At 41.3% G+C, this 21,801-nt stretch overlaps 1 protein-coding gene across 1 annotated transcript in view; it reads right to left on the bottom strand.

The window, feature by feature from the left end:
- Positions 1–5,585: 5,585 nt before the first annotated feature.
- The window catches only part of elfn1b (extracellular leucine-rich repeat and fibronectin type III domain containing 1b), an 82,520-nt gene continuing 66,304 nt past the window's right edge, over positions 5,586–21,801 (bottom strand). Inside the window, exon 2 of the mRNA XM_076983299.1 lies at positions 5,586–11,419. Within this exon, the coding sequence (XP_076839414.1) occupies positions 8,662–11,100 (2,439 nt within the window). The 5' untranslated portion in view covers positions 11,101–11,419 and the 3' untranslated portion in view covers positions 5,586–8,661. The remainder of the gene's footprint in view (positions 11,420–21,801) is intronic.

The raw sequence follows: 21,801 nt of genomic DNA, 5'->3' as shown, positions 1-21,801 counted from the left end.
TCTTGTATAGTCTGTGTGGTGCCTTGTCGTCTAAATATGTGTCAAGTCTTACGTGTGAGCAAACACCAAGAAAAATTCCTTGTATGTGCAACATACTTGGCGAAATAAAGTGATTCTGATTCTGATTACCAGAGTGTAACGTCACTTGCCCAGTGCTACCCTGGCTTTGTCCATGCTCCTCCTGGCTGCTGTAGGCCTACACTGGAACACAAGCTGCTCACTGATTGGCTGGTAGCTGTGGTTTTGCTCAGGGCTCCAGTCCATACTGGTGTACCAGGGTCATTTTGCAAGACTCACAGTGGAGAAAAGTCTTGTAGATATGGATGTGGGGGGGGGGCTGCTGGAGATCTCAGGGCAGTGCTCTAGGAATTCTCTGAAGCATTGCTGACGTACTGCGCTTGTGCAAACACTCTTTAATCTGCCGAGCCAGAGTTGGCTCACATCCCTGGATCTTTGGCAGACATGTTTCTACACATTGGTTCTTAGGAGCTTCAACATGGACATATGAACTGGTGATGCAAGGCAAAAAAAAAAAACACATTATATATACTTTTTTGCACCATTAATGCTTGTCATACACAGCTGTGTGCATCTGTGTGTCTCCATGAGAGAAAGAGGATATAAAAAAAAAAACTATGTAAGAAACAAAAAAGGACTGCTGTTTTGTTAATAATTCACACATAAAGGCTTCAGTTGCACAGGATACTATAGTTTCTCAACGAAATGTCCCCGTTAAAGTTACAGACATTTTAAACTGTCTCCCACCCAAAGTGTATTCATTTAGTGCAGGTCACACTGTACTGCCTTATCTTTACGATGTGTGTGTCATCCAGAGACGTGGCCCCATACACAAGGACTGCTGAGTCACATCTCCCAGCCCTCTGCTCTGTCTGCCAGGGATCGTCCCACATCCAGACATCTTAAGTGGACGGTACCACCAGCCCTCCCACACCTTGAAGCTCCTCTGAGGGATAAAGGTGTTGTAGACAAAGTTGAACAGGTTTCTGTGCTTGCTTCTAGCACTGCAAAAACAAATGTGATCTCAATAACCCTCGGAAATGCCCAAAACGCATATAAAAACGCATACATTTCATTTTACTGCCAGTCTTACAGGCCTCAAAAGATTTATGTGATGTAGCTCTAAAAAAAATAACAGATTAGTTTAATTTATACTGAATTTATAATGTGATGAGAGGTAGATCCAGGCAGAAGGACTGTCAGCTTGCTCAAGTTATAACCTAAAACTACCCCGATGGGAGTGAATAGCATTGTAGTGTTCTGTGTACTGCTTAAGCCATAAGGAGCTTTGTAAAAAAAAATTATTAAAAACAAAAACTAGTAATATGATATCATGTCCAATCCAAATCTAATATTTTGGATATATTTGGTCTTCAGTCTTTCAAATGCTGATATAACTGATTCAACTTGTGTTTGAACAACAGAGTGTCATCAGTGGTATTCAACGTTATTCAAGCCAAATGTGTCTCGGCACCGTTGTTTTGTTTGGTTGTGTTTTCACCAGGTACCATGTAGACATAGTGTCTGGTAACACTGGCTAGCACAGGGGTTCTGATTAGTGATAGTGTATAATCCTTGTGAAGTCCTCCATTGGCATGTGAAGATTCCTTCAACTACTGTTACTGTCTGTCCAATCTTTCTGTGCTAATCTTAGCTGTTTCTTTTTACTTTAACAGTTAAAAAGTGCTTCACTGTGTTGAAATGAAGACATGAATAGTGGTCATTGAGGTTTACCACTATTTGAGTATGAAATACTGGCGATAAGAAATACAATGTAATGTAATATCTGAGGGATCTCATTTACATATAAATATTATTTAATGCCATTGAAAAAACAACTAAACCATTTTAGTGCCACTTTCTAAAGGTGCGTGCATGTATTTGAATAGAGCATTGCCCTTACTTTATGTACAATTCAGTGAGAAAGTGCCGCTTGCCTTAAGGAGTCCTTATAAAACTTCAAAATGAACCGTAAATCAAATGTGGACCCCGAGGATCGCTCTTCCTGCAAATGCCAAGTTAGAATCGAGACGTGCCGGAGCTCGACGTCCTCGGGCTGTTGTGAGAGGAGACTTCTTTTCTAAACACCATGTTTTTGTTCTCTCTCTCTCTCTTTCACTCCACCCACTGTCTGGCTCCCCTCTTCTCTTTGATAAGGCCACACTTTTGAAGGTCAGCCTAAATTCTTAAACTACTGTTAATGTAGTGGGTATGTGCTGAAAACATCACAGGGGAAGATATCACCCCATGGGCTTTTATTCTGTACTACTCATGATGATTCTACAGGTTAATTTTAAATGATAAAGGCAGGAGAATAATGCAATGAAACAGCTGGAACATGGAGTCTGAATGTTCTGAAATGTAAAATTGTCTCAGACATGAATATACAAAGATGGTAGCAGCTGTTACTATAACCACACTTTACACTTTAAGTAAATACACAAGGAAATCTAAGATGTAAGACTCCACAAAACGAAACACCTCCGTCTGGCAGGTAGTTCACCAATAACGTCATGAGATCTCAAAACAAGTAAGCCACAGATCTAAGCTGTAAAGTAACCCCTCTGAAACTGGCACAAAATGTCGATGCTGTCACACAGATTTGACTTGCAGCCACTGTGCCTCTTTCCTGAGGTGATTTTCCTTGTTTGACATATACTTCTATGATTGTTGACACTGGTGTTCTTATATTTTTTAAAATGTTTCTATCTTAGTGACAGTTCTTACTGCCTGACCTCTTTTCCTGTAAGATGTTTCAGGTTACTTCAAAAACTCATTTTAAAGTAATAACACAGTTTGTATCCTGAACATTTTAGGAGCTACCAGTAACAAATCATATTCATTTTTTACCTTTATTAGGTTTTTCTGTTAAATGTTTCATTTAATATCAGTGCATACATTATTGGATTTGTGTTCTAACAAAATGATTTGAATTCATTAACAGACAATTTCACATTCCACACATTTCTGTTCCTTATTCATATGGAAGCAGCTGGTTACAGCATTACTGTCTTGATAAAGTGTTGAAGTGTAGACTAGTGGGAGAGACGTAAAAGAGCTGAAAATGAGAGATGGTGATACCAGGGAGGAAGCAAAAATGAAAAAAAATCCTCTGAATGTAAAAGTTCCAGTTCATCCAGCCTTCAAATGCATTCAGCGTCTAGTTTTTTGTCTAATTAGGAAAATTGGAACTCTGATTCTATTTCTTCTGCAATTGATTTGAAAAAAAAAAAACAAACATTCAAGTAATGAAGGAAGTGCCAAAATTCAGTTTTAAACACGCTGAAAGCAAGACTACGCACTAATTTCTGATTGGTCCACTTTGTCTTTGGCTCCTGCCTTGACCCACCAGCTCTTGTTCACAGACCCAGTAAGACTCCCATATATGTATGTATGTATGTATGATGTGTGTGTGTGTGTGTGTGTGTTTAAGCACCTTGTTGCTTTTTCCTCCCACATATTACACTTCTCACTCGGAGCTGAACATGGTATAAAACACACTGCTGGGCACTGATACCATCATTTTAAAAGTGCATAAATAGAGGCCAATTTCAGTCACCATTCAGTGGCCAAGTCAGACCACCTGTTCATCGCCTTAATCCTATCAGCATGCCAGTTCATCACAGACGAAGAACTATTAGCACATTCCTTTACTTCGTTCTGGGTAACAGCTAGGAGACAATCAGACCCGGTCGCCAGGCAGATTTAGAAAGTGGGCCAATCATGTTCTCACCTCACTGCATCAGCCTATGGTGAGCTTTCAGAAAGGTACTTTTACCTTTAAATGGATTCTGTATGTTTTTTGGATATATTATTACATTGATCATTTCAAGGAAAGGAGTCTTCTTCGTGTGTAGTATATAATTAATGACAGTTGTAGGTTTTTAAAGACTGATGTCACTCTAGCATTTAGTAGGCAACAAAGGAAATTGATTTATTTATTTTTTGTCTCATATTTGATTACACTGTTTTATAATAATCTCTTGAAACAATGTCTTAGTCTGAATTTTCTCAAATAATCCATATTTGTACACACTCTCACAGACCTCTTTATTAGAAACACTTCTCTTGCCATCAATGTGTTTACGTTTACAGCCTGTGGACCATCTGACGACAAAAGCTAAACTGATCTTCCACACTCTCCTCCACCTATCGAGTTTCTGGCCACACGACCACTGATGATCGGACACTGCTTGGATTATGATTTAGTGCTACACAATGTTCAGCACTAAATGTGTTTGCTTACAGTGCTAATATGTAAAATACATATTTAAGATTTATGTTTAAAGTGCATTTCTTGATCACTGGCGTTTTGATGATTGCTGATCATGCGGTGATCACCGGCACCAGTGCATTTCTTCAACACTGCACTGAGATGGGTTGCAAATAGTAAATCCCATTAAACTTTCATCTTGTCAGTTCCTCATAGGATCATCTTTATCATTGTCACTCCTAACTGAGTTTGTATTTCATTTTTCAGTTTTCATAACTGAATTCTCCGTACAGACCACCAGAATGCTTAACATTTCACTGATAGTGCTGAAATACAAGAGTTAAACAACTTGATCGCTTTAACAGCGGATCCGGTTATTTTCCATTGATATAATGGAGTTTACTGATTCACGTACAGTAGCACTTGATTAAATGGCAAAATAAAAGGGACTCGGGCTGAGATGTTGCGCTAGTCCAACAGGACTGAGGTGGGACTCTCTCGCTCCATCTGATCAGTGCTCATTCCTCCACCCGTTGGCTCGGTGTGTGGAGGATGGTAAGAGGAAGCACGACTCCACCTGTCAGGTGAAGCCGTTCACCACAGAATCCCCTCCCCTCTGTATCGCCAGGAGGTGATGAGCACAGACCTTTAGCTGAGCAGGCTATAGGTGTCCTACTGGGCTCAGGAGACAGGAAGAAAAAAAAGAAGAAGAAGAAGAAAACAACTCCAGCAAGCAATTCTTCGTCAGTTTCTCCATCTCCTACGGCTGGCTGGAGTGGACAATGGAGAGGTTGTCGGCATTGTAACATTCACAAAGCTCTCATCCCAGACCTGTCTCAGGAACGATAGTGGTCTAACCATCCCCGGGACACCATTCTATAGTGAGGAGCACTCGACTATAATAGCATTGGATTATTAGTGTCAGATTATAGATAAAGGCACAGGAGAGTTTACATGTGAGTATTTACACAGTTGCGAAGGCAGACTGGGCAGCTGCTTTTCTTCCCTTTAGGGCAATGTGGTCCCACTCCAGCGCCTGGAGGGCACCTACTGTGTAAATTGCATTGTTTTTCCATCTCGAGCACAGCCGCCTCGGTTCATGATCTCGCCCACTAGCTCCTCATGAGATTGCAGCGAGACAGTCTGAAATGCTAAACTGAAGTTGTAGACGATGCTCCAGGAGCAAGACCAGAGACACCGCAAAGAGCTGTTCAGAACAATAAAGCAGCACCAAAATGCAAAACATCTCAATTTAAAAACAGTCCAAACCCACATGCGGGGACTACTACATTTCTTTGCATTTCGTATTGAAAATAACTTTTATTAACTAAGAAATAAACAGGTTTTTTTTTTATTGTGCTCATTGAAATTTCCATCTGACCACAAAGCCCTTTGGGATACATCTCTTCCACTGTACAAGACGTACATGAAAACAGCCCAGGCTTTTAGAAATACAAGTCAAACATTTTCAATGTCCTATTAACGTCCATGGAAACACAGTAGTGCTACAGTTTGCAATTTTAGACTTGAGAATTACTGAGCATGAAAGAACTACATCATAAAAATGTGAAGATGAGTGGATTGGGGGAAATATGCCCATTTTTTCAAGAGAGTGTCTTAAGATTTACATTGATATGATACATCAACAAAAAGAAAAAAAGACAATTTTTTAAGGCTGTTTAAGCAAAAAATCTCATGATTTAAACATTATCTACAAACCTCAATGCTGTAATACTTTCCTGAATTCTCTCTTGGAAAGAGAACATTATGCAGTGGTTCCATTGGTCAGTTCTAAACAGGATAGAACTCTCTTAAATATTACGGCTCATAGAATAGAGGTCAGGGAAAGCACAACGTAGAAATAAATTTGAATTCCAGAACTGTACATAAAAAAGTATCACAGTTATAAGGCCTGCCACCCACGGTGATTACGATTCCGATTTTTCCTCACAGAACATTCTGAAGGGAAATAACCCTGATTTAACTGCAAATACTCACCCTCAATCACAATCGTCTTAAAAGCAGTGGCAATGATAATTCTGTCTACATCACACATACAGCATTATCAGATTTCATTAACAGGTGTTATGGGGTTTAATGTAAAGCAATGCCATTCAATTTCCACCCACTAGCTACTCCTAAGCTCTAAATCATTTGGAACACAAATACAAAGGTATTAACTCTAAACCGCTGATTCCTGCACATCAAACACAGAGAAAAATGTAACCAATCGATTTGAAATATAAATAGATTCAATTTATTAGGGCTCTGGCTTAATGATGGAAAATTAAATAAAGGTGTTGCACCTATAATTTTAGAAGATTTAAATGATTTATCTGCCACAAGTGATGCATTTAGCATAATGCTATGCAGTATGACATATACAGTTTATTTTATTTCTTTTTGTTTTGTTTTTTGGCAAATCCATATCACAAAGGTATATACAGCAACTAGAGAGAATTTAATTCTGACTTTTCCAGAAACTGCTGATAGTTTCATTCTCAAGCTTGTTTTGGAGGGAAAGAGGACTGAGATGCATCCCTGAAGCAATATTAGGGGTCAGGTGCCCTACTCATGACCACAAGCACAGAGTTCCTGAGGCTGTGACCTCTGACATAACAAATGATTCCACACAGGATAAAGGAACAGAAGGCACAGCACTAAGAAAGCACTCGGAATCTGCTTTCAAGAATCTGTCCTATCAAGATTTTAAATACAGTATTTAATAATATGGATATTATATTATATATTTAATAAAAGAACACACAGATATGACACAGAGTTTGCTAACTTTTGCTCTGCTCTGCACAGGGTAGTTCAACTGAAATTATTTTTGACACTGAAGTCAAAATTATTTACTGAAATACAACTCTTGGCCTTTGTCTATATGTTTATACACATTGATAAACTGTTACTTTTTAAGTCTGATTTTCACAGTGTTCCTGTTTATTTTTTCCATTTATGTCATACTACATTCTGTTTCAACAATCATAATTTTTTCTGTTGATTTTGTTTTTCTCCAAACTTGAGCATGGTCTGAGCCACTGTAATGGCAGAAGCCTCAAATGACAGTTCCCTCTTCATAGTGAAGTGTTCTCCAGAATTTATAGCACAGTTCCAGTGCAATCTTAATAGTCTATCATTGTTGACTTTGAGAAAGGTTACTCTGTTCAAAAATTGCATGGGTCAGCCGTTTAGTGCTAGCTCAGTAGCTGGTGGGGAACAAGTATCTCTGTGGAACGCATTTTCATACAGAGCTGATCTTGTATGAAACTTGTCTGGAGGTCAGAGTGGTTTAGAGTGTTAATGTGGTTGGAGGTGGTCTGACACAACATCCAGACCTTTATCACCATCACACACTGAAATGAATTTGAGTTCAGAAACTCAGTGAGGTGAAAGACATAAGTGGCAGATACAAATTAAAGTGATTATTGAGAAAGTGTTGGATTAAGTTTGATTTCTCTTTATACATTCATTCTCCTATGTATGAAGTGTGCACACCAATGTGTATGTCAAATAAAGATCTCCATCTGTAAAGTGAGCTTCCCCTGCGTCTTCTGCTTAAAACTGTAAATGTCTTTTTGACCTCAACACCGGAGAAATATTTAACCACTTGTTTGTGTTTCTCTGTAAATTTTTGTGTGTAATTGAACAGTGCAGGTTGGATCCATAAGGATTTGAGACATTCATTGCAGGTTTTAACATAAACTTTACAAAATCAAACTAAGAAAGCACTAACAGAAACTGTTTCCCAAAAGTCATTGTTTTAAAAGTCAACACAGATGTGATTCTGTGGCAAATGTATAATGTTGCTCTATGCAAATCCCCAGGAGTAGGTAGAGATCTCTGCAGTAGTTCTGTTCAACAGTCGCTGAAGATGAGGGAAAAAAGCATTTTCAAGGTAGCACAGTCTGTTTTGAAATTTTAAGTTGTGGCAAAACAGTGTTCGGCAAACATTTTGAGAAAGTCCTTTGCTCCAAGTGCACAACAGTCAATATACTGTCACAGGACACGGCCATGCGATAACCAAAGGTTAATTATAGTAATCAATTAGATTAATCAATCTTAATTATAATACTAATAAGGAATGGTGATGATTATGATGATAATGGCAATAAGAGTAATAACAATAATGGTAGTAATAATAATTAATACAATAATAGCCTAATGTTACTTTCAATATATAAAAATGTCTTGATTTGAGGTTAATAGAGTTAAAAGTTATCTATCATTTGGCACATACACTCACTGCGAGATCTACTATATCATTTTTATTGTCAAATGGTGAAAAAGTGTAATGAATTTAGAATTATATCTAAGCTATAACTCTAAAAATGACTTACTTTTTAATTCAATAATCAAGACTGGCTTTTTGGTCCAGAGAAAAGAGCGTGATTGACCGCACTCAACTGATCACATTTACTATAAAATCATAATTTCTGCTGAGCAGACACACCCTTCCAGTAGTCGAGGATGTCGTGTAAGTCCTCATCTTTGGCAAACTGTACTTTTCTCCTTAAGGCGTGCCCCGCCGCCATGTACTCTTCTTCGTCTCTGTGGCGTTTGCGGTGGAGTTTGAATCGTTCCCATAGGCTAAGGGACGGCCGACAGCTGTACTCGGGGCTGGAGTAGCCACTCAGGTTGTGGTACTGTGGCGAGAGCTGCGAGTAAGAGAGCTCACGTGGCCGCGAGCGTGTCAGCGGCTCCAAGATGGACGACTTGCGGCTCCCCGAGACCTCCAGCGGGTCCTCGACGTGGTGGGGGCCGGGGTACGAGTGCCTGTGCTCGCTGTATTGTCGCATCCGTTCTGCCTCTGCCCTAAGTATGGCAGCAGCAGGGGTGACCGTCAGGATGCCCGACTCCTCCAAAGATGCCTTCTCGATGTACTTGGACTCTGAGCGATAGGCCCCTTCGGAGCGGAAGGATCGAGGGCTACGCATTGACCCACTTGATGATGAGCTGGCACGCTTAGATGGTGCTTCCATACTGTGGTGCCTTTGGAGAGGGTGGTGGTAGACCCCTTTGTACACAGGTGACAGAAGACCTGACTTCCCTGGCGGGTGCTCTGATATAAGAACCAGCTGAGGCTCAGCTGTGGACACTGCGCCAGATTTAACAGCCTGGAAGGACGCTGACTCGGATTTCAGTGCGTCAATGCAATTGTTTATAATCTGATTCACTTTATCCACTTCCTTGGCAATTGTTGATATCTCGGCCACGGAGCCCTGGCTGTTCTCAGATGGAGGAGGAATGCCGCACTCCATTCGTTCTGACTGGTCTGACCTTACTTCCATGTAATTTCCTTTTGTTGTTTTTGGTGTGCCTGTCATCTCCTGCACCTTGTACTGGTCTGATTCACTGGCAGATGGTAAGTATGGCATCCTCTGAATGGTCTCCCCAGTGGACATCATTTGCTTCGGTGGCAGCTGCGAGATTGTCCCACCTTCCAGTTCACCCCCATATTTCATCTCAATCAAGTTCCTCTTCATCTTCTCCAGTTTCTTGCTCTTCGGCTCTTCTTGGTACTTGCGTTTTCTCAGGCAGTGGCACACGACTCCCAGCACAATCACCATTCCAAAGAAGGATCCCAGAATGGTCATGATGTAGTGAGTAGCAGTAGGGTCATTGGGCACACGCTCTCGCATGGTTCTTGGTCCAGTGGAGATGGTCAGGCAGGTGTGATTGAACCTTAAGGAGTTGCGTATGGATGCTACACAGTACGTGTAGTCTGTATGGGATTTAAGGTTCGGCAACACAATTTCCTCCCTTTGGCTTTTGAGGTTCTGAATATCTGTGAAGAAGCTGTTATTGTACAGGACAAGGATGTACATTTTGCGGAAAGGGTTTGGAATGTGGACTGTGATGATCGCACTTGTGTCGGTCACCTCTTTAAGCCTTATGATTGGACGGGCGTCTGGGTCAAAATATGTTGGGCTGATGCTGATGGGCTCATCTGGAGGTGTCCCTGACGGGCAGTCATCCAATCCGCACGGGCTCAGATCAGGTATGATGGTGGGAGTGCCCCCATCTGAAGATCCGATAAAATATGGAGTCACATTGTAATCTGTGCAGACGGTGGAGAGGGCATGGAAAGCATTTCGATATGTTGGCATCTTTGGATTCTGGCTTAGGAGACTATAACCAGAAAAGTCCGTTGGCGTATCACACACCATCCTCTCACTTGTCCTGTTAGGGAACGCTGCTAACCAGCGTATGAACCCCAGTAGCTCACAGGAGCAACTAAATGGGTTTGAGTAGAGCTCACAAGTTGTTAGTTTAGACAGACCATGGAATGTTCTTCCATCCAACTGTTGTATCCTGTTCATGGAGAGGTCGATGTTCTCAATGGCAGGGCATTCCCAGAAGGCATTCGGTGACACAGTCTCAATCAGGTTAGCCTGAAGGTACAAGTACTGCAGTCGGCCCAAACCTCTCAACATCCCTTCTGTCAAGTTCCTTAGCTTGTTAAAGCCAATCTGCAACACTTGTAGGTTGAACTGAGCAGAGAAAGCCCCATCCTCGATATAGGAGATATCGTTTTTAGTCAAGTTCAGGTAAGTGAGGTTACTAAAACGACTTAGAGCACTAAAATGAATGCTCCGAATCTTGTTTTCATTGAGCCGCAGGTCAACGATGGTGCTGTTGATATGTAATGGGATAGCTTCGTAAGGTGGCTGGTTCTGGCTACAGATTGCAAGCCACACAAATCCTTTTTCTCCTTCGATCAGCCAACAATCTGCCTGGGTAACAGGCACCTGCCAAAACGAAAAAAATAGGACAGCCATGGCCCACCCGAGTAAGGCACTGGACACCTGTCCTCCTCCCTTTCCACTTGAACAGGTTGAACTGGACGTCTGTAGTTTCCACATGACTCTTCCACTCAGGTATTAAGCAGTTTCCCCCGAGAAGTAAGAAAAGGCTCTAACTGGTTTTGAATATGTTTTGGAGTTTACAGATGCGGATTTGTGATTATAGCGTGTTGGGGTTGCTCAGTGATTGCTGGATTTGGTGGACGCTGGAAGTCTCTGAGGTCTTTTCACTCAGGGAAAGGAAGTCCAATTGTGCTCCAAGTTTTGGCTGCATGAAACTTCTGGTCAGATTGTATGTACATGCCTCTCCATTGTATGGCCCCTAAAGAGCTGGTGAAGGGTGTTTTGTGCACAGGCTTCATTTTTGACCCTTTGAACCCTAAAAAAAGAAAGATGAGAATAAATAAATGAGTCTGAAGCATAAAAATATATCATATATATTTTATATAAAGGTATATAACATTCCATATAAAGGAGAGATAATTAAAACTATATTTAAGACAACTGCTTAGCTGACCACATTTTACTGTGAAATAATTATGGTGGTCAATTATACACACACAGATACACACAGGCCAATTAATGTCTGACGGCAAATGGGAAATAGTTTAGACACTTATCTGGATAAAATCTACACTTCACAGAATACTTTGCTCTTAGATCTTGCTGTCTTATTAGGTTTTTTCAGAAAATGAAAGCAAACTTGCAACTTTTTATATAATTATTTTTTTAAAGGGCTGGAAAGAAACAGTCATGGTTAGATACTCAACTTAAGAAGTAAACACAATCTCACAATATATATACACCACAATGTCTGCCTCAATTGTAGTTACTACTCAAAATTAGCTGGTGCTTTTCTAGTAATTCCATAGCCCCTTCTTCAGAACACAATAGCTGCTATAGGTCAGGCACTATAGTGAAAATAATTTCATTGGTCAGATTTCTTGTCATTTTGAAAATAACTTTATATTATGGAACTCTTCAAAATGTCACCAGAAGGGGCCAGTAGGTTCATACACATCAATAAGTGTGGCCTGACTGCACACCAGCGATATAAATATATATATATATATATATAGATATGTGTGTGTGTGTGCATATATATATATATATATATATATATATATATATATATATATATATATATATATATATATATATATATATATATATATAAGAAACCCTTTTTTTATATTAGATGGTCTAGCATCCTGTGAGAGAACCTATATTTTAAACAGGTATTAATATATTCTCTGGTGTGACAGTCTCATGAGAGACTGTGCTTTATGCACAATTTCCCTCAGAGTATAAAAGGCAAACAGAGTTTCCCTCTGTGTGTAAAACTGGGGGTTGCACTAAGATAAACGTTCACAGGACGTTCACAAATTCTGCTTGTCTGCTTGCCCAGACAGACTTGAGCACAGGGGTGGGGCAAATCCTCGATGGTGCAACTCACGTTTCCTGCTATTTTAAAATGACACGGTTTCTTCCTGCGATTCACGTTACGGGGTCGAGGAACAGCACAGATGCCGCACAGAGAGATGAAACAAGTCACTTGTTCACTTGCAGTATTCCTGCTGTTCACTGCAAGGAACTGCTGGGTGCAGTTCCGCTAAGATGAACACGCCACTAGGCAAACACCTGGTGTAAAGGGGTAGTTTTAGAGAGGAGGGGGCGTGGCGTCACCAGGTGGTTTTGGGCTGCCAGTTGCATTTGACGTCAGTACTGTGGTGGGAAATTGTTTTTTTTTTTGGCAAGTCTAAAAATGAAGCAAACCTGTCTTCTTCTACCAAGATGTTTTTCTGATTTGTTTTATAAAATAATGTTTTTGTGTTTTTATGCATTTATTTGCAGAATGCAGAAGAACACTACCCAGATTACTACCCAGAACTACCCAGGTAACTACCCAGAACTACCCAGATAACTACCCAGAACTACCCAGATTACTACCCAGAACTACCCAGATAACTACCCAGAACTACCCAGATTACTACCCAGAACTACCCAGATAACTACCCAGAACTACCCAGATTACTACCCAGAACTACCCAGATTACTACCCAGAACTACCCAGATAACTACCCAGAACTACCCAGATTACTACCCAGAACTACCCAGATAACTACCAAGAACTACCCAGATTACTACCCAGAACTACCCAGATAACTACCCAGAACTACCCAGATTCCTACCCAGAACGATCCAGATAACTACCAAGAACTACCCAGATTTCTACCCAGAACTACCCAGATTCCTACCCAGAACTACCCAGATAACTACCCAGAACTACCCAGATTACTACCCAGAACTACCCAGATATGCAGCTTTTAATTTCTTGTGTGGCCTGAGATCAGACTGCACACGTTAAGCTTCCTGGATGTCACCGCTGGCAGTGTAGGAGGACATCTGGACGTCTGACAGCTCACGTCCACAGACCTGGGCAGTCAGCTCACGTCCACAGACCTGGGCAGTCAGCTCACGCAGCTGAGCTTCACGTTCCGCTGCCCCGCCACACTGCACGTGCAGCAGTTTGAAAAGACGGCGGCTGGCTACACGTGGCCACACGTCGCTTTGCGTGATATCGTGCGTTTCACGGTTTTGTGTGGCCTTGCGCAGTGGAAGAAAATATATTTTTGTTTATGAAGAAAGGAAGGAGATATTTATATCTGTTTTGGGTAAAACTGCATATCTCTATAACTGCTGAATGTCTTTATTGAGACTCAGTGCACAGTAGCCATGACAACATGCCTCAATCTACTACTTTCCTGTGAGCAGATATTCTCGTATAATCTCCAGAGCACTTTTCAGACGTCAGGAGTGTCTGAATGACATTGACCATTGTTAGCTGAGCAGCACATGTCAAAAAATGCCCATTAAAACACAGAGAGCTATGGAGAGCTGTCACTGACATTTCAGTCCAAGAGTTTAGTCTAATCTAATTGAAATGATTTAATACTTAGAATGATACTACTGAATCATTTATTTGATATGTATTGATTGTACGTGTATGTGTTGTATGTTGATTGTATGTGTATGTGTATGTATGTGTGTGTGTGTGTGTGTGTGTGTGTGTACGTGTGTATGTATGTCTGTGTTTGTATGTGTATGTGTGTCTGTTTGTACTCCTATGTGTGTCTGTACATCTATGTGTCTGTTAACATGTGTATGTGTGTGTGTGTGTTTGTACATCTGTGTGTCTGTGTTAGTATGTGTCTGTGTGTGTATGTGTATATGTGTCTGTGTTTGTACATCTATGTGTGTCTGTGTGTGTATGTGTATGTGTCTGTGTTTGTACATCTATGTGTGTCTGTGTTTGTATGTGTCTGTGTTTGTACATTTGTGTGTGTCTGTGTTAGTGCATGTATGTATGTCTGTGTTTGTACGTGTGCAAATGGCCATTGTGGAGTGTGGGGGTGTTTAGTGACACATAATTGGACTGTGTTGCCTAGCATAGCAAACACGCAGGAACAGAGACACACACACATGCACACACATGAACATATACATGTACACACACACACACACACACACACACACAAACACACACACATACACATACACTCACACACACTCACACACACACACACAGACACACACATGCAGTAAATCTGTGCCTGGTGAGCTTCAGAAATGCCCAGAGGAAAATGTGCTTTAGTGCCAATCCATCTCACTCACTCTTCATTTGATTAAGAGAGAGAGCAAGAGGAATAATCCTAATAATGTCTGTCACATGACGGGCCACAGAATCTAGAGGACTGGTGAAATCTCTGAGAGGCAGAAATGGTCTGGAGAGACCTCCTGGTCCATAGAGACAGTCTCCATGGTGACTGTGGTGCTTGCAATGGGCAATTCGAACCAGCGGAGACTTTGATTCACACACCTAAAGTGTTTACATAGTCTACATTACAAACATCCCATTTGATTCACAAGGCAAATATGAATTCCCATAATTAGTAACACACACCCACCGCACGCTAGACCAACTCTAGACCAACAAACCTATTCTAAACCGATTTAGATGTTAGATTTTTAGATGTTAAAGTACTTCTCTGACACAGAATGAGAAAACCCATTTTATGTTCCTGCTCAGTGTCGGTGCAGTGAAACACTCAGAAGACTGTACTCAAGACTGTACTCAAGATTTACTCAAGACTGTACTCAAGACAGTTCTCAAGACTGTACTCAAGACAGTTCTCAAGACTGTACTCAAGTATGTTCTCAAGATTGTACTCAAGACTGTACTCAAGTATGTTCTCAAGATTGTACTCAAGACTGTACTCAAGACAGTTCTCAAGACTACTCAAGACAGTTCTCAAGACTGTACTCAAGACAGTTCTCAAGACTGTACTCAGGTCTGTACTCAAGACTGTTCTCAAGACTACTCAAGACTGTACTCAAGACTTCTCAAGATTGTACTCAAGACTGTACTCAAGACAGTTCTCAAGACTGTACTCATGTCTGTACTCAAGACTGTTCTCAAGACTACTCAAGACAGTTCTCAAATATGTACAAAAGACTGTACTCAAGACTGTTCTCAACTATGTGCTCAAGTATGTACCAGCCAAACAAAATGTCTACAGTACCCACTGTGTACTGAGAAAACAAAGTCTACTTTATTATTTGAGAAGTATGGCTTGAAATGAAATGCTGGCTACAATGGAAAAGTATAGAATATCACTCTCTGGGTATTTATATCTATTTTGGAACATTTCCTATGTAATTCTACCATTTTAAAAACATTTTGAAACGTCGCTATTGTGTTTCCTCTCATTTATTTAAGGGCATGTAAGGGCATATATTATTTTTGGGACAAATGTAGTCGAATAAAAACATTTGGGTCTAAAAATTTGTATTTGATTGCCTATTACCTACATACAGTGATTATGAATAATAGAGGCCCACTGCCATCACCATGTCATTTGAGGAGCTTTGCGAAACTTTGATGAATTTAACTCAAATTAAACTCGAAGACTGGCCAGGCAACCCTTCATACCCCTCGTCCCATGTTTACGAATGTTGGTTGCCATAGCGACAAGATTGGGGTGATTAATTTTGTGCATGTTGAAGCAGCACCGGATGGGTTCGGAGGCTATTTGTGCACAAATCAATTTCTCCATTATTGCAGACTCATAGCTTTGCTCTCATCCTTCATTATTCCCTAATTTGGCTGTCAGATTGAGGATAAATCAGTGTGTCTCAGTGGCTGGTGGCTGTGTTACCTGGGAATGTCATAGATTGTTAGTAATGGGCATAGTTCTTCAAGTTGGAATGGGACACCTTGACCCTCCTTTAGCTCACATAGTAGAGCATGTAGAACAAAGATGCTGGCCATGCTGAGGTCGTGAGTTCAGTTCTCGCACGTGCCACGTGTCGTAGACATGAGACGTGAGACACTACGTATATAACGGTGGCCACAAAAGTTATGTGGAGATGTAAGTTTAGTGCTGGTGTTGTGAGCGAACCCAAGCTCCTAGCTGTCAGACCGCTCTTGATGGGTTGCCTCAGTTTCAGCTTCTCCAACAACAGCAGCTCAGTAAAGACAGAGGGAAAGAAAGACACTTTCTGCTTACCTGACACACTCTAGCCTTCAAACCGCTCTAGAGTACTGCTTTTCTCCTGTGGCTAGAGGTGACATAACATACTTCATTTTCCATCCACGTTAGCCTCCGCACGGGCTTAGAAGAATGTATTATGGGGCTTAAACGCTGCATGAGCAGAAGGTACATAAGGTCCGTTTCCGCGTTCCCTGGTTACTCATATACACCTTCAAACCCTTTACGGTGCATGTGAGTTTGTTATAGTTTATATGTGGTCTATGTGTTTGTCATCTGTCATCATGTATGTGTCATTGTTACCACCCCATGTTAGTATGAGCGTTGAGTACAAGTGTTGATTATGAGCATTGAGTATGAGCGTTGAATATGAGTGTTGAGTATGAGTGTTGAGTATGAGTGTTGAATATGAGCGTTGAGTATGAGCGTTGAATATGAGTGTTGAGTATGAGTGTTGAGTATGAGTGTTGAATGAGCGTTGAGTATGAGCGTTGAGTATGAGTGTTGAGTATAAGCATTGAGTATGAGTGTTGAGTATGAACGTTGAGTATGAGTGTTGAGTATGAGCATTGAATATGAGTGTTGAGTATGAGCCTTGAGTATGAGCCTTGAGTATGAGTGTTGAGTATGGGTGTTGAGTATTAGCCTTGAGTATGAGCCTTGAGTATGAGTGTTGAGTATGAGCGTTGAGTATGAGCCTTGAGTATGAGTGTTGATTATGAGCGTTGAGTATGGGTGTTGAATATGAGCATTGAGTATGGGTGTTGAGTATGAGCCTTGAGTATGAGCCTTGAGTATGAGTGTTGAGTATGAGTGTTGAGTATGAGCGTTGAGTATGAGCCTTGGGTATGAGTGTTGATTATGAGCATTGAGTATGAGTGTTGATTATGTGCATTGAGTATGGGTGTTGAATATGAGTGTTGAGTATGAGTGTTGAGTATGAGCGTTGAGTATGAGCCTTGAGTATGAGTGTTGATTATGAGCGTTGAGTATGGGTGTTGAATATGAGCATTGAGTATGGGTGTTGAGTATGAGCCTTGAGTATGAGTGTTGAGTATGAGTGTTGAGTATGAGCGTTGAGTATGAGCCTTGGGTATGAGTGTTGATTATGAGCATTGAGTATGAGTGTTGATTATGTGCATTGAGTATGGGTGTTGAATATGAGTGTTGAGTATGAGTGTTGAATATGAGCGTTGAGTATGGGTGTTGAGTATGAGTGTTGAATATGAGCGTTGAGTATGAGTGTTGAATATGAGCATTGAGTATGGGTGTTGAGTATGAGTGTTGAATATAAGGGCTGTCAGGACATGAGCTCTGAGAGTGAATGCACAGCATTTTAAATAGGTGACACTGACCTAGAGAAAGTGGGTCAGGCCTGTTTCTTGCCAACCTTGCAAAAGTTTTATACATTTACACATCTCCCTACAGTTTCCTTCAGCTCGTTTTTATGTGTGTTGGTTTTTTCTTTTTTTTGCACCTGTCACCACATGCAGGGTGAACAGAACTTTGGTGCCAGACAGCACCACAGTGGCTGGATTGTGAACTTTAATTCATATACAAAACAGTGATATTATTCATATAGACCCATTTGGGTTCTGGACCATACAGGTAATCATATCGGTAATGTGCTCACTGTAGTATATAGATTGATTAAAGTATATAGATTGATTTGTATTATAGATTGATTCATTACAATGTTTGTACATGAGCCAGAGATTAATAATGCAAGTCTCACTTCTCATTATCCTCTGTATTTCACAATATAGAGATAAAACACAATAGATAGTTGTAATACTTTGCAGGCTGGAAAGTTTTTTTTTTCAAATGATTTTTATGGGGTAATAAAGGATGAAAATATATATTATGTTATGCTATTTTTGTGAAATTATTTTGCAATGATATAACCAGCTGCAAATTCATAAAGGATTGATTAATTATTCACAACTAAAATACATTGCATCAAGTATATAAACACGCAAACAACCTACACACACAAACACACACACACACACACACACACACACACACACACACACACACACACACACACACACACACACACACACACACACACACACACACATTTACCTGACAGAGGCCAGAGAAGCATATTATTACATTCAATTTCATGACTTGAGGGTCAGTGAGTCCACTTATTGTGTGAAACTCAGCTGGCATACCCAGCATGCAGCGGGAAGCCTTCACTTGCCCTTTGACCTTTCTCTTTGAAGCTGCAACAGGATCCACGTGTCTTAGGATTGTCATGTATTCCCTTCACGCACACGGAGAAAGGTTCGTTATTTCACTCCAGACTCTCCACAATACCTCTGCTGACCCCACAACGCCGGTGCTCAATGTGTGGCAGCTCCGTACCTAAAGTTCAACATCTGAGAACACCGAGAGCTTTCTGTCTTTTCAATATGAAGAGCACGTGTGAAAGTGAACCTCACAGCAGAAAGTGCATGAGTTGTCTCTGGATGTTTTCGGTTTTAATTTGTTCTTGGAGATTATTTAATAGGTCACACACATGGTGATATGAGCAAAGTCATCTAATGGTGATTACCTTGAGCTGAACTGACATTACAAGAATTTAAAGTTTGGATTTAAGGACTTTTATTATGAAACATAATAAGGGCATTGTTTTTAGCTGTGAAACTGAAAACTCTACAAAAGGTCATTAACTTGTAACACCTTAATTGTCTGGTGCAATGAGTTGATTCATGTGGTGATTGTAAGGTTCATTAATATTGTGTTAATTGTGTTGATATTCAAATTCTCTTATGATTCTCTTTCTTTCACACTCTTTCAATCTTCCCCCAACCACACTTTGAATTAACTGGAATGCGTTAGTCTCAGAAACATCTGTGTGAGAACGTGTGTTGGTGTTTGTATGCGCATGCACGCATGTCTGTGTTCTTGTGTGTGAGAGTGGGTGTGCAATCCAGTCCTCAAGAGGTTTTATGTGTGTGTTATCTCTGGGCAGGAAATGATGAAGCGATACAGTGAATAATGTGTGTGTATGTTGTGTGTGTGTGTGTGTGTGTGTGTGTGTGTGTGTGTGTGTGTGTGTGTGTGTGTGTGTGTGTGTGTGTGTGTGTGTGTGTACGTGTGTGAGTTTCGTAATGCTGAGGCATATTTTGCCGTGAGATATGAGAGCTTGCAGTAATTTTTGAATTTGCATAAGCTTAGCCTATGAGCTGACTGCTTCTGTTAGATACTGGACTGGCTGCTGGTCTGATTTCTAATCTGCACAAAATCATTTTCACTTCACTAGTCAAAAGATCACCAGGATTCAGGGTTTAAAGGGGGCACTGTTAGAGAGCTTATTAAGTGTTTACATATAAATGGACACTGTCCGTTGTACTGAAGCAGATCGCGTCAAGGCTTCAATTTGCTGTTGTTTTCATTTTTTCCTCTTCCCTCTTCCCTCTCATTTAGCCACAGCTCCTCGAGTGCCGGACGAAATTCAGCTTCATTATGCTGGAATCATCATATCGCACAGTGCCGCGATCCTTCGGAACAGCTTACGCGGCACGTAATCCTCTGGACATGCCCCCGGTGCTCAGCCAGACCGCGGCCGCAGAGTCCAGAGAACAGAAGACAGGCTGCTCAACACAATAGGCAAGGAAATTGACTAAATGTAACAATATAATCAGGCCGAGCCTTGCAACATGACATTGCTGAACTGTGGTGTGCTGACAAATATAGAACCCTGGGCTGGCGTGCACACGTGTGGCCCTGCTGGATCACTGGACATATTCACCACGGTCATGGTGGACAGACATGAGTGAGTGTAGTGAGTGATTTTTCCTTTTTTGGCTCATGATAAAGAAGAACACAACCTGGATGACATTTACAGCGTGCAGTATATGGGAAGCCCCGATAACTATTCCACAAACCAGCCTCGGAAATGTGTATCCTGCTTCCGTGCGGGGTCATGGTGACACCACTGTAAAACAAACCAGATTTCGACCTTCGGGTGCTGAAATGGTACTTTAGGATTGCTTTAGAAGACCTTGCCCGAAGGCGTTCGGGGGAGCTGTCAATCAAGACGGAAATATCGGAACTGAAGTTTGCTCATGTGCAACTGTATCACCAAACACTGGTAATATAGCAATCACCAAAAACACATGACAGCCAAATCTGGGGTTGCAGTCTAAAGACGAGGTCCTGGCACTTCTACCAACCTGAGATAATGCCGTCAGAACAAACGGCCCAGCTTGTGTCTGTGTGTGATGGATTAACAACCCAACACATCCAGTGGTCTTGGGGCATGGAATCCAAGTTATTGCAGAGTATGATGCCTCCCTTTCAGATTAACTGAACCAGTGGTGCTTATTCTATTCCTTGTGATCTACCAGAAGGTCCACATTTCTGCTCCCAGCATGCCATGTATAAGGAGACAGCTGGAATAGAGCAAAAATGCAGACCCGGTTCACACTTGGTCAGATCAAAAATATCGACCCCGTTCACTCTAGAGCAGAAATGGGGAATCCAGAGGACTGAGACAATATTGCAGTGAGCAGCCTCTCCACAAAACTGGTGTTTGGCAAAAGTGAGGATCCAAAAAAGGAAAAATGTTTCTGGCAGGTGTCGTTCCTGTCCATAAGAATGGCACGAGAACCAAAGATTCAGCAATCGCAAAGCGTCAGCTCTCGCAAAGCTGCTGGGGATGAGGACCCATCTGACTGTGCTCTTCAGCGCTCTGCCTACAGAGATGTCAGGTCCTGTCTGACATTCCCAGCATCTCCCTGTCACCCCGTCGAACCATAAGTGCAGTGACCATGTCACCAGCCTTTGGCACCAGACTCCCAGAATGACCCCTATGCCTTTTTGTTACAAAATTATATTGAGGTGCTTATTGTCCACATCTCTTGTAACCTGGTGAAACCATTTCATTCATTTTGTGCAAATGCGCTTTAGAGATATGAAAATGAAGTAGATTTGACTTCTGCCATTTTATTGGCCGCAACATTTGAGCGAGTTGCGTGGGTGTTGTGCTTGTAGCTATAGTGTGAGCTGAAACACGCCACGGCAGAGTGTCCTTCAAACACCCAATTTCACATACTTTCTTTGCCATAAATACACCTTTTCATTCACCCCAGCACAGTGTCTTTATCTCACAGATGACGCGAGTGGGTGTGTGAGAGGGTTTGCTCACTTAACCGCCACGCTGGGTGCGAATAGGTTTTGCTCTTGATGAAATCCA

The sequence above is a fragment of the Brachyhypopomus gauderio genome, chromosome 20 (genome assembly GCF_052324685.1).
Source record: "Brachyhypopomus gauderio isolate BG-103 chromosome 20, BGAUD_0.2, whole genome shotgun sequence".
NCBI lineage: Eukaryota > Metazoa > Chordata > Actinopteri > Gymnotiformes > Hypopomidae > Brachyhypopomus > Brachyhypopomus gauderio.
Note: the sequence above shows the minus strand (reverse complement) of the source record. Positions and strands in the feature narration are given on the sequence as shown.